This window comes from Macaca mulatta, chromosome 7 (assembly GCF_049350105.2).
Source record: "Macaca mulatta isolate MMU2019108-1 chromosome 7, T2T-MMU8v2.0, whole genome shotgun sequence".
NCBI classification, from domain to species: Eukaryota; Metazoa; Chordata; class Mammalia; order Primates; family Cercopithecidae; genus Macaca; species Macaca mulatta.
The window spans coordinates 96,387,227-96,404,352 of record NC_133412.1 but is presented as its reverse complement, the minus strand read 5'-3'; the positions used below and the strand labels follow the sequence as shown (position 1 = coordinate 96,404,352).

The window sequence follows — 17,126 nt, the reverse complement described above, 5'->3', positions numbered from 1 at the left end:
GAGAACACTGAGTTCAGAGTATGGTGCGGTGGCTCATGCCTGTAATCCCAGCAATTTGGGAGGCCAAGGCGGGCAGATCACCTGACATCAGGAGTTCGAGACAAGCCTGGCCAACATGCCGAAAACCCGTGTCTACTAAAAATACAAAAATTAGGCAGGCATGGTGGCAGACACCTGTAATCCCAGTTACTCAGGAGGCTGAGGTAGGAGAATCACTTGAACCCAGGAGGCAGAGGTTGCAGTGAGCCAAGATCACGACACTGCACTCCAGCCTGGGCGACAGAGTGAGACTCCATCACACACACACACACACACACACACATATACACACACACGAACACTGAGTCCAGAGAAGTTACCAGAGAAGTTATGCCGTGTTTGCTCAAGGTCACTAGAAGCTAGGTCTTCCCGCAGTTCTCAGTTCGGGTGCCACATTCTCACCTTCTATTTGAAAGACTCTACCTAGCTTTCATGACCTTTTCTTCTTTGCACCCACCATCACCCTCTGCCAAACCAGGAGCCTAGGTTTCAGAAAACAGTGAACCCCAAAGATAAAGTCACATGCTGGACGTTTTGAACCTTCCCCTGCAAGAAAATGAAAGGTTATTTTATTCTTCCCAGCGTTAACCTTTCCTATGCTATGCCGGAAAGGTTGAGGACTTTTTACATTTTATTATTATTATTATTGTAGAGATTAGGGGTCTCACTATGTAGCCCAGGCTGAGTCTTGAACTCCTGGCTTCAAGCAATCCTCCCACCTCGGCCTCCCAAAGTGCTGGGATTAGAGGGGTGAGACACCGCGTCCGGCCCGTGAGTGTTTTTTTAAAAAGGTTGAGTGGCCTCACTCGGGACCGAAAAGGTGGAGTCCCCGCCCCCGGTGCAGCAGCGAAGACAAACGGAGCCACCTGTGAGAGGGCTGTGGGCGGGGGGACCGGGCCGTGAGGGCCTTGGAACCGGAGGGTGAGTGCCGTTGAGCGCACGCTCAGAGCAGACCGCTAGCAGGAGGCAGGATGTGATAGTCTAAGACCCTGGAAGCTGACGGCCAGAGGGAGGGAAAGGTGGTCACAGAGGAGAGGCAAAGCAACGGGAGGTGGAGGATCCTGGAGGTGACTGCAAGGAGAGTACGCAGTGGCGAGGGGCTGCAGAAGCGGACCCAGTGACTTCTGCGCCGACGCGGTGCAGGCAGGAGAGAGGAAGAGAGGGGAGCGCGGTGGCGCTGCGGGCTGGCCCCGCCGGGGAGGGGGCTGCCATGTCCCGTGAGCGGCCCCCGGGCACCGACATTCCCCGCAACCTGAGCTTTATTGCCGCGCTAACGGAGCGCGCCTACTACCGTAGCCAGCGGCCCAGCCTCGAGGAGGAGCCAGAGGAGGAGCCAGGCGAGGGCGGGACGCGGTTCGGGGCACGATCCCGCGCTCACGCACCTAGTCGGGGCCGCCGGGCCCGCTCAGCACCAGCCGGAGGCGGCGGGGCTCGGGCGCCCCGCAGCCGTAGCCCAGACACCCGCAAGAGAGTGCGTTTCGCCGACGCACTGGGGTTGGAGCTGGCTGCCGTGCGCCGCTTCCGTCCCGGTGAGCTGCCCCGGGTGCCCCGCCACGTGCAGATCCAACTGCAGAGGGACGCCCTCCGCCACTTCGCGCCCTGCCAGCCCCGCGCCCGCGGCCTCCAGGTAGGCGGCGGGGGCACCTCCCCTCCTGGGGACCTCCCTCAGTCGGCCGCAGCAGGCGTGTGGGAGTGGATTTGCCAAAGAGCACCCATCTCCATCCCATCCCTGGGCTTGCGCCTGCCCATCCCTTTTGGGGTACACCATTTGCGAGTGGCTCTAGGCCACCCTGGCAGCGAGGCCGCACTCTGCGGGCGTGGACGCCGGAGTCGGCCTCTGATTGGCCCAGTGCCCCGCTCTGACACCGCCCCCTCTCTCTCCCCTCTCTCCGCCCTGGACTCCCTCCTCCCGCTTCTTCTTTCCTCCAGGAGGCGCGCGCCGCCCTGGAGCCGGCCAGCGAGCCCGGCTTCGCCGCCCGCTTGCAGGCGCAGCGCATCTGCCTGGAACGCGCGGAGGCGGGCCCGATGGGCGTGGCCGGGAGCGCGCGCGTGCTGGACCTGGCCTACGAGAAGCGCGTGAGCGTGCGCTGGAGTGCCGACGGCTGGCGGAGCCAACGCGAGGCGCCCGCCGCCTACGCCGGCCCGGCACCGCCTCCGCCGCGCGCCGACCGCTTCGCCTTCCGCCTGCCCGCGCCGCCGATTGGGGGCGCCCTGCTCTTCGCTTTGCGCTACCGTGTGACAGGTCACGAGTTCTGGGACAACAACGGCGGCCGTGACTATGCTCTACGTGGGCCCGAGCACCCGGGCAGTGGCGGAGCCCCGGAGCCCCAGGGCTGGATCCACTTTATCTGAGACGAGGCGCCTGTGGCCGACGGCTGAAAACACCAAAGGCACCCGGGGGCTGGGGGACCCGATGTGGCGGGGAGGAATAGGAGAGACCAGGATTGGTGGGGAGCAGTCCAAGGGAGTCAAGCCGGGGAGGGCAAGAAGGGTGGGGAAATCAGGGGCGTGGGGGGGGGGGGCCGGGGGAGTGGGCGGAACCAACGAAGCTCGGGGAGATCCGGGTGTTAAAAGCTGGTTGGATGTGAGTGAAAGGGACCCAGACTGTGGGAGGAAGGAGACCCGAAACGGCACCGGAGGGATTAGAAAAAAAGGAAAAGAATGGGGATGTGGTGGCTTTCCCTTCAGTGAGTGGGCACTGGGAGAAAGGGAGGAGGTCCATCAGGCTTAGGCAGTTGAAGAAGGTTAAGAACCTTTTGGAGACGGAGGAGGTATGATGTGAAGTAGCCCACCCAGTCGAAGTCATTTAGATTGCTGGCGCATTCCCTCTTCTTACCCACCTTTTCCACCTCAGATCCCCCGTCCTACCCATCCTAGCTTTAACTCAGCCATAATTGCCTTGCTTAATCCCAGGAACCTGGCCACTGCTCCTTGGTCCTTGGCATTAGGACGGGATTCCCTTGTCACCTCTGACAGTTCCTGGCTGCAGTGTCCGGACTGGCTGGGGAGTGATGACAGGTAGCCATCAGAGCTCCAGCCTCCAGGCAGCTTTAGGGATTAAAATGGAGGCCAAAGCAACTCCAGACCTGTTTTTATAGCCAAATACTGTGGTGCCTCAGGGGTTGTACACTCAGGGGCTTCCAGCAAAATGCCAACCTTACCTTTCTGGAGTGCCTTTTAATAACCTCCAAGCACTTTATGGACTGTTTGTCGAGGGACGGTGAATCAGGAAAATGACTATTCTGATTTCCTTTGTCTCCGAAAAGGAATTCCCTGACTATATAACTTTGGGCAAGTTACTTCACCTCTTTGTGCCCCAGTTTTTTCCTTGGAAAACTGGATTTAGGTTAGATGATCTTTTAAGGCTCCTTGTATGATATTTTGTGATCTGTACATGGCAGAGTATAGATTAGAAGCCACATTTTGCAACCTAGTGCTATGGTTCAGAATACATAGTACCCCAAGCGTCTGGCTGGGGCCGAGGATGGGTCCTCCAGTTCTTGGCACAGATGTTCCAGAGCCCACGAAGCATCCCATAACCAACCATCAGCCCATCATCTGCTCCATTTTGCTCTTGCCCTCACAGACTTTCAGCCTCCATGCTCTGAGACAACTGTGGATAGGTACATCTCTTTTGGTGAAAATGATGCTTGAGAACCCAAAAGATTAAAGGAAACAATGTTAGGGGCTTTTGTGGGGATAAAAGATAATGGGTATGTGGAATAGAAACATTTCAAATGAAGAATCAAAACATTTCAATCAATCCACTTGGTTGTAAAAAAACAAAACAAACAAATAAAACACCTAAGCAACTTGAATAGTAAATGGCACCAGAAGATGGCAGTCTGCTCCATAACCAGAGCAAGTACAGTGGGAAAGCTGGACTCTCATACCCAGCTTCATGCCTTATGTCTCTCCTCCTGGTTAACCTTAACAGGGGAGTGATTCCTCTGCTGGTTGCTGCTTTTCCTTTTCTCTTACCCTATTCCTAACCTCTTTGCTTCTCTCTTTCTTTCCTTGTGTCTCTCCCTTCTCATCACTTTTTTTCTTTTAACATACAGGGCATTTACCTTCATTTTGTCTATTTCCATTTGTTTCCTTCTTCATTCTTGTTCATCTCTGTTATTCCTTCTCCCTCCAGAAGGGATGGAAACCCTATTTTCTTTTCTCCAAGACTGTGGTTGGTCTACTTTCCTCACTCGGGCTCCTTGACAGTCTTCTAGAAGAGAGAAGGAGGAAAAGAAGCAGTTTCTGATGTTACAAATGAACAAGGATCTCCCAGGTAACCAACTCTCCACACCCATTTCTGTTACTAATTTTTCAAAGAGAAATTTCTGGTTCCCCTTCTTCCTTATCACTGAGTGAAGGGGGACGGGCATGCACATGTGCCCATACATGCATTCAGAATAGAGTGTGGGGGCGGGTGCGATGGATCACGCCTGTAATCCCAGCTCTTTGGGAGGCTGAGGCAGGTGGATCATTTGAGGTCAGAAGTTCAAGACCAGCCTGGCCAACATAGTGAAACCCTGTCTCTACTAAAAATACAAAACTTAGCCGTGCATGGTGACTCATGCCTGTAGTCCCAGCTACTCAGGAGGCTGAGGCAGGAGAATCACTTTAACGGGGAGATGGAGGTTGCAGTGAGCTGAGATTGCGCCACTGCACTCCAGCCTGGGTGACAGTGAGACTCCGTACCAAAAAAAAAAAAAAAAGAATAGAATATGGGGCTCGTTACCATGCCCCTCCTGTCCACAACCTTAGTCTTTGAGAAATGATGACTGAAAGAGAGGAACCCTCCAAGTCATTCCTCAAACAAATGCCCATTTAAACATCATCCTTGTGAAGAAAACAGGAAGAATGTCATGTACCACATGGATCACCTTCAGTTCAAAGTTGCAGCAAAGTGAAGAAAGAAACTACTGGAAGCCACCCAGCAATGCACTGTTTAGTCATCAATTAGGAGCCCACGGGAGGATAATAGGGAGACTGGGTGGAGGCTCAGTTTGTAATAATCTCTTGTCTAATGTATGTGTGTCACTGCCATGTTGTATTAACAATAGTGAGGGCTCACATTTACTTAATACTTGTGTGCTAAAATCTGTTTTTTTTTTCTTTCCAGAACTATGACTCGATCATAAAATCTGTTTTGTTTGCATGCATGCCCAAAACAACCCTATGAGTAGAACATTATCATTATCTGTATTTTAGAGATGAGGAAACAGGATCAGAGAAGCTCAGTGATTTGTTCAAGATCACACAGCTAGTAAATGGCAGAAGTAGGATTGTGAACCCAGGGAATCTCCAGAGCCTCTGTGTAACCATGATGTTATATTTTTTTCCTCTTTTAAAACAAAATTAAAAACCTTGCTATAATCTCTTACTATGAAAAGACCATAGTTTCTGATTGTGCTCTGCCTTCCCATCCTGCCAATCTTCTGGACTGCCTTGGAGAAGACGGGGGGCCCCCAAGCTTCATCTGTGACTTAAAGGAGTTTGCTGCTGTCTCCTGTATCAGTGTCCCATCAGCACGGGACCCCCCTCACCTGCCTACTTACACTCTAGCCTTTCCATACATTGGAATTGTCTCCTGGCCCTAGCCAGCGCTCCACACCTGTTGGTGTGCCACCTCCCTTCCTCTTCCCCCACTGGCCTTGAACAGATAAACCCCCTACTGTTGCCACTAGGTTGGGTCCATGACTGAGACACCTGCTAGAGGGTCTGTGCTTGGGCCTTTTCTAGGAATCCTGATGTTACTGGGTAAGTGCCAACTCTGTGGGCAGAATGCTAATGATAATCCTGTTCCCTAAGCTCTTTCTCTCTGAGAAGTACCCTGGCTCACTCCGCCCAATCTCAGCTTTATAGAACAACATTTTGGTCTTGATTATTCCCATATTGAGCTGCCCCAAGGCTTGGGTAAGCTGTTAGTTTCCCCACTGCCTCAGGGCTGGGTCTGGCTGAGCTACTTTCTTATGCACACAAATAATGGGTGTCTCCTTGGAACCTGACTTTACATAACTATCAGTGCTACCAAACCTTGTAAAATAGGGAAGAAACTAATATTTCTTGAGTGGCTCTCTGGAGAGATTCCCTGCCCTGATGCCTTTGGTGTGTACTCCTTTCCCAGGACTTCAGCACTGAGATTTTCCCAACCCCCTGGCTTTCCCTCGCGTTGGGTTGAGCTGATTCAGCACTACCACAAACCCCACCATCTGCAAATCAACCAAGATTATTCAGTATGCCCTTTCCATCTTGCACTGCTCTTCCAAAACTTCCATCTGTATTTCTCATACCCCCAGTAAGCAAAGCTGAGTGTGCTAGGAGAGAGCTGCATCCACTGCTTTCTCCCAGCCAGGTGCAGTCTAATCTGACACAGGGAACGCTAGAAGTTTAGCGGAATCTTCAGCCACCCTATTAATGTGTCACACATTAGGCGTTATGGTGGAAACTCCTCTGACGGCTCATGACTGTATGAACAGGAGCAATTTGGAATATAACATGTCAGCGGTGCACTGGGAAGTGCTGTAAGAGAAAACACTACCAAGGTCATAGGCTTGGGTCCTTGAGGCAATCCAGCTCTGTTGCCCATTCCTCTCATCCAGACTGCAGGTATCTTCCTACACCTACCTGTCCCATAGCTTCCGTCCTGTTTTGTTTGTTTTTCTTTGTGAATGTAGAAAAACATTTCATTGTGAGCCCTAGCTCCTCGGTTTTCCATCTAACACCTACATTCCCTTGTTTCTAACTGCTATGTTTTTCTGGAGCCTGTTGGGGTCTTTACAGTTTGCAGGTCACAGAATCAGACCTGAAAAGGCTTCTCTTCAGACATCATTGGCTCCAGGCTCCTTTACAGATGAGAACACAGGTCCAGAGGTGAGAAACTACTCTAGCAGGTCATAGAATTTGTTAGTGCAGCTCAAGATGGGACTTAAACTCAGGCCTCCTTATCGCATCCCATTCCCAGGCTAAGAAACAGGTCTGTGCTGGGTGTAGTGGTTCATACTTGTAATCGCAACACTTTGGGAGGCTGAGGCAGGAGCGTTGCTTGAGCCCAGGAGTTTGAGACTTAGCGACATAGTGGGACCCTGTCTCTAGAAAAACTTAAAAAATTAGCTAGACATGGTGGCACACGTCTGTAGTCCCAGCTATTTGGGAACCTGAGACAGAAGGATCGTTTGAGCGCAAGAGTTGGAGGTTACTGAGCTATGATCACACCACTACACTCCAGCCTGGTGACAGTGAGACCCTCAAAAAATATATAAAATAAAAATAAGAAAAGAAAGAGGTCTCTACACAAACCCGTGATTTTCCATGGCAAGGGATAACATCATAAATGTTTCATTTTCTGCTATTAGTTTCCATTCCTTTCCCCATCCAGGCGAAAAAGAGAAACAAAAGACAATGACAGTATTTTCTGTGTCCCCAACTTTGGCACTTTTGTTGATGTTGCTAAGGAGCAGTGACCTTGCTAAAAAGACTGAATAATCCATCCACTGAATAGCTAACCTGGGGAGGAAATGAAAATTTCCTATGTGAATCTCCCCAAATCAATCCTGTGCACTTGGCCCTCAACCCAATAGTATTGTGCCTCACTTCGACTTCCATGGGCAACTGCCCTCCCTTCTGGACATAAAACCTCACATTTTAAATAAAGTTGAAATATGAAAAGAAAGTATGTAATAAGATATTCAGAAGTATTGTGTGTTTGGGGCTAAGGGCAGCAAGAGACTCAGAAGCAAGATTCCCTCCTTGACTCAATTTCTTGGTCACCTTGTTTCTTTTTGCGTGTGTGTCCAGAAAAATTTAGTAAGTTTGCTTATAATTATTATAAAGTTGAACCACTGAAACATTTTGACTTGCATTAATGCTTTACTTCCCCACCCACATTTTTATTAAAAATTCACACACACATGAAAATTGAAAAACTGACAATACCTGACTTCTGTCTCCTATTCTGCTCACAGTCATATACTTAGGTACCTTTTGACCCCATGGGGGAAAAAAATCTAACATTCAGAACTGCCAATAACAGGAAGCAGAGACTTTTTTTTTTTTTTTTTGAGAATGAAATTTCCCCGATCATAATGGATTCTTAAGTACATTCTTCACGCATGCAGCATGCTAACTGGATGTCTTTTGACATAGGTGTTACACGTGTGGCATGGACAACACACAGGTTGGTGTCTTCAAAAGGCCAACCAGATAGGCTTTGCTTGCCTCCTGCAAAGCACCACTAAGCTGCACTCTGGAAGGGCAAATCTCTTTTAAAGTCCTGAGCAATTTCTCACACCAGATGCTGAAAGGGAGGTTTGCGAATCAGTTCAGTAGATGTCTGATAATGTCTAATTTCAGGGAGTACCACAGTACCAGGCCTGAAATGATGAGGTTTCTTCACCCTCCAGTAGAGGGCGCACCCTGTGAGCAGTTTTTGTGGGAGGTCGGGGGGAGTGTGTGTGTGTTGTTTTTTGGGTTTTTTTCCTGAGACAGAGTCTTGCTGTCGCCCAGGCTGGAGTGCAGTGCACGATCTCGGCTTACTGCAACCTCAGCCTCCCCAGGTTCAAGCGATTCTCCTTGCCTCAGTCCCCGAGTATCTGGGACTACAGGCACGCACTGCCACACCCGGCTAATTTTTTTTTTTTTTTTTTTTTTTTTTTTTTTTAGTAGACACGGGGCTTCACTATGTTGGACAGACTGGTCTTGAACTCCTGACCTCAAGTGATCTGCCCGCCTCGGCCTCCCAGAGTGCTAGGATTACAGGCGTGAGCCACTGTGGCTGCCCAATTTTTGTTGTTGTTGCTTATTTGTTTGTTTGTTTGAGACAGAGTCTTGCTCTGTCTCCCAGGCTGGAGTGCAGTGGCGCCATCTCAGCTCACTGCAACCTACGCCTCCTGGGTTCCAGCGATTCTCCTGCCTCAGCCTCCAGAGTAGCTGGGATTACAGGTGCGTGCCACCACGCCAGGCTAATTTTTATATTTTTAGTGGAGACGGGGGTTTCACCATGTTGGCCAGGCTGGTTTCGAACTCCTGACCTCAGATGATCCACCCGCTCGGCCTCCCAAAGGGCTGAGATTACAGGCGTGAGCCCCTGCGCCGGACGCCCAGTTTTTGTTTGTTTGTTTGAGACGGAGTCTGCTCTGTTGCCCAGGCTGGAGTGCAGTGGCGCGATCTCGGCTCACTGCAAGCTCGGCCTCCCGGATTCACACCATTCTTCTGCCTCAGCCTCCGGAGTAGCTGGGACTACAGGCGCCCGCCACCACGCCCGGCTAATTTTTTATGTTTTTAGTAGAGACGGGGTTTCACCGTGTTAGCCAGGATGGTCTCGATCTCCTGACCTCGTGATCTGCCCGCCTCGGCCTCCCAAAGTGCTGGGATTACAAGCGTGAGCCACCGCTCCCGGCCGTTTTTGTATTTTTTTTAGTAGAGTCGGGGTTCTGCCATGTTGGGCAGGCTGGTGTCGAACTCCAGGCCACACGTGATCCGCCCGCCTCGGCCTCCTGAAGTGCTGAAATTACAGGCATGAGCCATCTCGCCCGGCTGGAGCAGCTTTTGTAGCCAGTTGCTTCCTGGGTGCTTTACCTCCCGTCAATTTGTGAGCAGTCTGCTTTGTGTGAGACTGTGAGAGAGACCTCCTTACTTACTCCCCTTCTTCAGCTAGAGCTCAGGGAGCTAGAAATGGCCCTGGTTAGAGAGCTACCTTATTTCCTAAAAGTCCTATTCTCTTTCTACTGGAGTGCCCTCTGGCTATGCAAACGCCGAGAGGAAGGATTTTTGGAGGACTCAGGCAGGCCTGACGTAAGACACTCCCAACGGGATCTTATCATCATTTTGGGTAGTGGGAAATTTACCAAGGCCCAGCTCTTCTCTGGAACCCAGTACCAACTGCTTTAACCAAGAGTTAAAGGGAAGAGCTTGGGGAAAGCCCTGCGTTTCTCCTTGGGTGGGGGAATCCTTCCTTAAGGAGGCCATCTGAATTACATTCTGCTGCTGCTTTTTGTTTTGTTTTGTTTTTGTTTGTTTTGTTTTGTTTTTTTGAGACGGAGTCTCGCTCTGTCGCCCAGGCTGGAGTGCAGTGGCGCGATCTCGGCTCACTGCAAGCTCCGCCTCCTGGGTTTACGCCATTCTCCTGCCTCAGCCTCCTGAGTAGCTGGGACTACAGGCGCCCGCCACCGCGCCCGGCTAATTTTTTGTATTTTTTTAGTAGAGACGGGGTTTCACCGTGGTATCCATCTCCTGACCTTGTGATCCGCCCGCCTCGGCCTCCCAAAGTGCTGGGATTACAGGCGTGAGCCACCGCGCCCGGCTTTTTTTTTTTTTTTTTTTTAAGACAGAGTCTTACTCTGTGGCTAGGCCAGAGTGCAGTGATGCAATCTCGGCTCACTGCAACCTCCGTCTCCCGGGTTCAAGCGATTCTCCTGCCTCAGCCTCTCGAGTAGCTGGGACTACAGGCGTGCACTACCACGGCCAGCTAATTTTTGTATTTTTAGTAGAGACACGCTTTCACCCTGTTGGCCAGGATGGTCTCTATCTCTTGAGCTCGTGATCCGCCCCCCTCGGCCTCCCAAAGTGCTGGGATTACAGGCCTGAGCCCCCGCACCCGGCCTACATTCTACTCCTTAAGTGCTGGATGGAAGAGCAAAGCACTTACCAAATGCAACCCCCCAAGGCGGAGGAGGAGAAATATGGAAAGGAAAAGCAAGGATGTCTGCCTAATTCAGAATGGAGTGATCCATTATACAAGGAAGAGGTCCTTGAAAAAGATTAAGTTCTAACAGGATTGACTTCTACATCACTTGAATAATGAAAGAATCCAATTACCCTCAAAGTAATTAGAATGTTCCTACTAGGGAAGCCCTACCCTGAGAATAACAGATGCCTCCTCATTACATCATAATGGCCAAGTTGTGATGTCGGCACAGAGCACTTACTGGTCAGTAAGTGTTGTAAGTGAAACAAGATATGCTGAAAAGCAGAATCAGCATGAGGAGCAGACACCCCAGGAGAGGTAAGTGGGTTCCCTCCATGGCTTATTGTCCAGGGTCTCTGTGGCCCCAACCTCATTGCAGACTTCTCACATTTTTGATTAGGTGTGTCTGAACTCTTTTCTCCACTAACCTTCAATGCAGCTTTTGCTATCCCAAGTCTATCCGAAATCCTCAATCATTGCAGTTCGTACTAATCAGCCCTCCAGCTCTGATATTTCTTAGGAGACAGAGCCCAGGGTACTGGAGTATGATTTCCCCAAATGGCCCAGAAACTCCCCATATCCATTCGGTTAGTCCCAGGGGTAGATCCAGGTTTTTGGGTGCCTGAAATGTGTAACTTTTGGAGCCCCCTTTAAGAAAAATAAATACAAGATTAGGGGAAAAACGTGAATATTTGTTTTAGAATGAGAAAAGCTGTCAACGAATAATTTTTTTTTTTTTTTTTTTTGAGACGGAGTCTCGTTCTGTCACCCAGGCTGGAGTGCAGTGGCCGGATCTCAGCTCACTGCAAGCTCCGCCTCCCGGATTCACGCCATTCTCCTGCCTCAGCCTCCCGAGTAGCTGGGACTACAGGCGCCTGCCACCTCGCCCGGCTAAGTTTTTGTAGTTTTAGTAGAGACGGGGTTTCACTGTGTTACCCAGGATGGTCTCGATCTCCTGACCTCGTGATCCGCCCGTCTCGGCCTCCCAAAGTGCTGGGATTACAGGCTTGAGCCACCGCACCCGGCCGAATAATTTTTTTAAAAGCTGTCAAAAATTGTCTACCTGACAAACCTATATATTAGTCTACAGTTTTTTTAAGCTGCCTGCTCTGATAGCCTTTTCATATGATAAATACGTTTTCCTAAAGAGAAAAGTAATTCAGTTTTCCAGAAAGATTGATCATATTTCAAAAATCCCCCACCTTTTTTTTTTTTTTTTTTTTTAATCCAGGGTCTCAGTGTGTCACCCAGGCTGGAGTGCAGCTCACTACAGCCTCAACCTCCTGGGCCCAAGTGAGTCTCCCACCTCAGCCTCCCAAGTAGCTGGGACAGCAGGCATGCACTACCACAGCTTTTTTTTTTTTTTTTTTTTTTTAATACTGAGTCTCGCACCATCGCCCAGGCTGGAGTGCAGTGGTGCAATCTTGTCTCACTCCAAGCTCCGCCTCCTGAGTTCACACCATTCTCCTGCCTCAGCCTCCTGAGTAGCTGGGACTACAGGTGCCCACCACCACGCCCAGCTAATTTTTTGTATTTTTAGTAGAGACAGGGTTTCACCATGTTAGCCAGGATGGTCTCAATCTCCTGACCTTGTGATCCACCCGCCTTGGCCTCCCAAAGTGCTGGGATTACAGGCATGAGCCACTGCGACCGGCCTTTTTTTTTTTTTTGAGAGAGAGAGAGAGACAGGATCTCGCTGTGTTGCCCAGGGTAATCCTTCCGCCTCAGTCTCCCAAGTGCTGGGATTACAGATATGAGCCACGTACCAGGCCACATTTTAAAAATTCTTTTTTTTTTTTTTTTTTTTTTTGAGAAGGAGTCTTGCTCTGCCGCCCAGGCTGGAGTGCAGTGGCCGGATCTCAGCTCACTGCAGGCTCTGCCTCCCGGGTTCACGCAATTCTCCTGCCTCAGCCTCCCCAGTAGCTGGGACTACAGGCGCCCGCCACCTCGCCCGGCTAGTTTTTTTTGTATTTTTTAGTAGAGACGGGGTTTCACCGTGTCAGCCAAAATGGTCTCGATCTCCTGACCTCGTGATCCGCCCGCCTCGGCCTCCCAAAGTGCTGGGATTACAGGCTTGAGCCACCGCGCCCGGCAAAAATTCTTGATAATTTACAAAAATTTTATCTTCACACCTTGTAAGTGATAATGTCACAACTTTTTAGGATTTTTGTCAAACGTAGTGTTTCAAATTTGTAATAACTAATGCCATATACTATTCGAATTGGTGACATTATTTCTGGAAGCTATGCATATTAGTTTACTAGAGGTGCCATAGCAAAATAGCACAGATTGGGTGACTTGAACAACAAATTTATTTTCTCAGTTCTGAAAGCCAGATGCTCAAGATCAAGGTGTTGGGGAAGTTGCTTTGTTCTGAGGTCTCTCCTTGGTTTCTAAACGGCTATATTCTCCCTGTGCCTTCACACGCTCTTTGCTCTGTGTACACAACTGTGTCCACATTTCCTCTCATAAGGACACCAGTGACACTGTATTAGAATCCACCCTATAGACCTCATTTATTATTTTATTTTGAGATGGGGTCTCGCTCTGTCACTCAGATTGGAGAACAGTGGTGCGATCATGTTTCACTGAAGCCTCAGTCTCCTGGGCTCTAGCAATCCTCCCACCTCAGTCTCCCAAGTAGCTGGGACTACAGGCACACATCATCACACTGGGCTAATTTTTTATTTTCTGTAGAGACAGGGGACGGGGTCTCGCTGTGTTGCTCAGGCTGGTCTCAAACTCCTGGGCTCAAGTGATCCTCCCGCCTTGGCCTCCCATAGTGCTGGGATTACAGGTGTGAGCCACTGCGCCCGGATCCTAAAGACCTCATTTTAACACAGTTACCTCTTTAAAGATCTTATCTCCAAACACGGTTACATTCTGAAATACTAGGGGTTAAGACTTTAACATGAATTTTTGGGGGGATATAGTTCAGTTCATAACATTATAACTACATGGGGATAATTTAGTCACAGAAGTAACTGCAAATCACTTAAGTATACCTACTAAACCCACACTAAATGTATTGCCATCCGGCACAGTGGCTCATGCCTGTAATCCCAACACTTTGGGAAGCCAAGGTGGGCAGACTGCTTGAGCTCAGGAGTTTGAGACCCATCTGGGCAACAAAAAAATACAAAAAATTAGCCAGCTGTGGCGGTGTGCCTGTAGTCCCAGCTACTTGGAAAGCTGAAGTGGGAGGATCACGTGAGCCTGGCGAGGTCAAGGCTGCAGTGTGCCATGGTTGAACCAACGCACTTCGGCCTGGGGGACAGAGTGAGACCCTGACTCAAAAAAAAAAAAAAAAAAAAATTGTATTCCCAACTCCCATTGCCAATCCCAAAATGTCCATGGCTTTTCCATTGCCACCTGACAAAAGGAGACATGTGATAGAGGTGAAATCATAAATGAAAAATACCTCAATCTTTTTTTTTCTTTTTTGCCTTTAAAATTTTTTTATTTCAATAGGTTTTAGGGAACAGGTGGTGTTTGGTTACATGGATAAGTTCTTTAGTAGGGATTTCTGAGATTCTTGTGCACCCATCACCTGAGCAGTGTCCACTGCAACCAAAGTGTAGTCTTTTATCCCTCACTCCCCTCCCGCTCTTCCCCCCAACTCCCCAGTCCCAAAATTCCATTGTATCATTCTTACACCTGTATGTACTCAAATAACTTCTAGGCTTAATTGTTTGTTAAACAATCCAACAGTAAAGATATACATCTTACCAGAAATGTCTCAGAGGAATAATTTGGTTACTATCTTTAAAAGTGTGAAAGCAACTAGAGGAGGAAAAAAAAAAAAGTAAACTTTAGTTCATTTAAGTTTGAGGTTAGTCAAGAAATGTGAAATTATCAATATGCTGAGTTTTTCTACTGACTTCTACATCCATATTGCAGAATAAAAATTAAGATTCAAAAATTTCTCTTTTTTTAAATTTTTCTTTAAGTTCTGGGTTACATGTGCAGAACGTCCAGGTCTGTTACATAGGTATACATGGGCCATGGTGGTTTGCTGCCCCCGTCAACCTGTCATCTAGGAGACCTCAATCTTAACCAATTACCATTTAAATATATTTTGTCAAACTTTTACAAAAGCCTACAATTGCGTTAACACATTGCTGGGGCTCCTCCCATGCCTTGGGTGAGTCTGTGCAGGGAAGGACTCTGAAACTTTAGATTCCTTAGCTATAGAATGGGGTGTCCAATTTTTTTGCTTCCCTGGGGCCACATTGGAAGAACAATTGTCTTGTACCTCACATAAAATACACTAACACTAATGATAGCTGATGAACAACAATAACAACAGCAAAATCACACAAAAAAGTCTCAAAATGTTTTAAGAAAGTATATGAATTTGTGTTGGGCCGCATTCAAAGCTGAGCTGTCCTGGGCCACATGTTGAACAAGCTTGCTATAGAGTAAAACATGGCTCCGGAGGGTCAGCTCTGCTAATGTCTCACTCATGCAAAGGGAAAGAAAGCTTTCACTAGAGATGGAGCATCAACATATCTACAGTGAGGATGAGATGAGTCCCCATTCTTTAGCAGTGATCCCTGGAAGAGCTGGGGGAGGTTATTGTGTTACTAAAGGTGGGACCCTTGTCAGCCTGGACATCTCCCTTCCCTTCACTTCCCCAGCCCAGTCCATTCCATCCAAAGCTATAGGGAGAAGCCCACATAGGAGGAGGAGGCTTCAGCCTGCATTTAGAACTGAGGCAGGAAAGTTTCTTTTCCCTGCCTTGGATTCCCCTTATTCCTAAATCTGTCTTCAATTCTGTCCCCCACTCCTGATTCTTGGCAGTATCTTTCTGAGACAAGAAAGGTAACTGGGCCATTCACCTTTTGTAATTCCAAGTCCATGATTAGTGACATCCAGAGTGACTCATTGAACCCTCCAGGGTCAGGTTTTTGGTTCCCACTGACAGTTCTTACCTGGCTTTCTAGTCAAACATGCATGAATTCCTCTCAGTCAATGCAGTCTCATTCATTGTTTGGATTATAAGGGAATGACCTCTCCACAGGTAACAGAATTGCTACTGCTGCCTAAAATGTTTCACTTTTCCCTTCATTACATACAAACCAATAAGGCATTGCGGATAATCATGATTTATGAAAAGGTTTGTATATGTCACCAGCCTTGCTTCAAACCCTAAAGGATCGAAAGTGTCTAACCTTAAAGCTGATTTATATGTCTTTCCATTGTTTACCCCATGATGTTTTTTGCCAGATATCAGTTTGAAGGATGTGGGACTGGCTATTAGGTTGAGATTATTACTAAGTGAAATGAGGGAGGAGAGGAGGCAGGGGCAAATACAGGGACAGCAACAGAAAATAGAGCTCAATTCCGCAGGAGATATATGATGCCTGGCCACCTTAAAATAGCTCTGTACCTTAGAATGCAGCAATGAAGAATACATTATGATGGCTTCTTGGAGGTATGTCAGGAGGCGGAGTGGTGAGGTCTGGGAATACAGGACAAAGTCTGAAAATGTTTTGTATTATATATACAGTGTTACATTACCTAAGTAGGCAAGAAGAGACTTTTTCAAAGACCAACATGAGAACAGAAGAGTCACTTCAGAAAAGATTGTTTCCAAGTTTTAGGCATGTTTACTAGAGAAAAGTTGTAATCAGAAATCTTACTGAGGATTATAGACTCGGGTCTATAGACCAAAAGCAAGCAGCCCTTTAGAAAGGTTCAGTCGGGCGTGGTGGCTCATGCCTGTAATCTCAGCACTTTGGGAGGCAGAGATCGGTGGACTGCTTGAGCCCGAGAGTTTGAGACCAACCTGGCCAACATGACAAAACCCCATCTCTACAAAAAAATACAAAAATTTGGCAGTCATGGCAGCGCATGCCTGTAGTCCCAGCTACTAAGGAGGCTGAGGCAGGAGGATTGCTGCAGCCTGGGAGGTCAAGGCCACCATGAGTGAAGATCGCACCACTGCACTCCAGCCTGGACGACAGAGTGAAACCCAGTCTCACTTCTATTTTTTTTAAATAGAAAGGTTCAGACTGCTCTGACGCTATTTTAATCTACAGCTTACATACAGGTAGTGGGGGGGTTCAGTATGTGCTCAGCAGTTACCTCAAATTTGCTCACAAGTTACATTAAAGCAGAATAACATAAAAGTTTGGGTGTAAGAGTACATTTGGTTATAGATTATAGAGGCAACATCCTTAACCCCGTTAGACATCATCTTATGTGCAAGAAAAGGCAAGGACTAGGGTCATTTATCTTTTATTATTATTATTATTATGAATTTTTAGAGACAGGGTGTCACTCTGTTGCCTAGGCTGCAGTGCAGTGGTGCAATCATAGCTCACTACAGCCTACAACTCCTGGGCTCAAACGATCCTCCTGCTTCAGCCTCCTGAGTAGCTGGGACTACAAGTGCACGCCA

The 17,126-nt window shown here is 48.5% G+C and overlaps 1 protein-coding gene across 12 annotated transcripts; it reads left to right on the top strand.

The window, feature by feature from the left end:
- Positions 1-870: 870 nt before the first annotated feature.
- Positions 871-5,428, top strand: PPP1R3E (protein phosphatase 1 regulatory subunit 3E). Of its 12 annotated transcripts, none has more exons than XR_013396115.1 (5): positions 879-1,666; positions 1,969-2,429; positions 2,953-3,057; positions 4,214-4,321; positions 5,159-5,428. XR_013396115.1 is itself a non-coding variant. In XM_077940720.1 (2 exons), the coding sequence occupies exons 1-2, from the start codon at positions 1,250-1,252 to the stop codon at positions 2,389-2,391; spliced, it is 840 nt and encodes a 279-aa protein (XP_077796846.1). In that variant the 5' UTR covers positions 879-1,249; the 3' UTR covers positions 2,392-4,588. The 12 variants fall into 12 exon arrangements, 1 of the variants encoding a protein (XP_077796846.1); XR_013396112.1 differs by having other exon boundaries at positions 4,184-4,321; XR_013396108.1 differs by having other exon boundaries at positions 4,181-4,321.
- Positions 5,429-17,126: the final 11,698 nt, after the last annotated feature.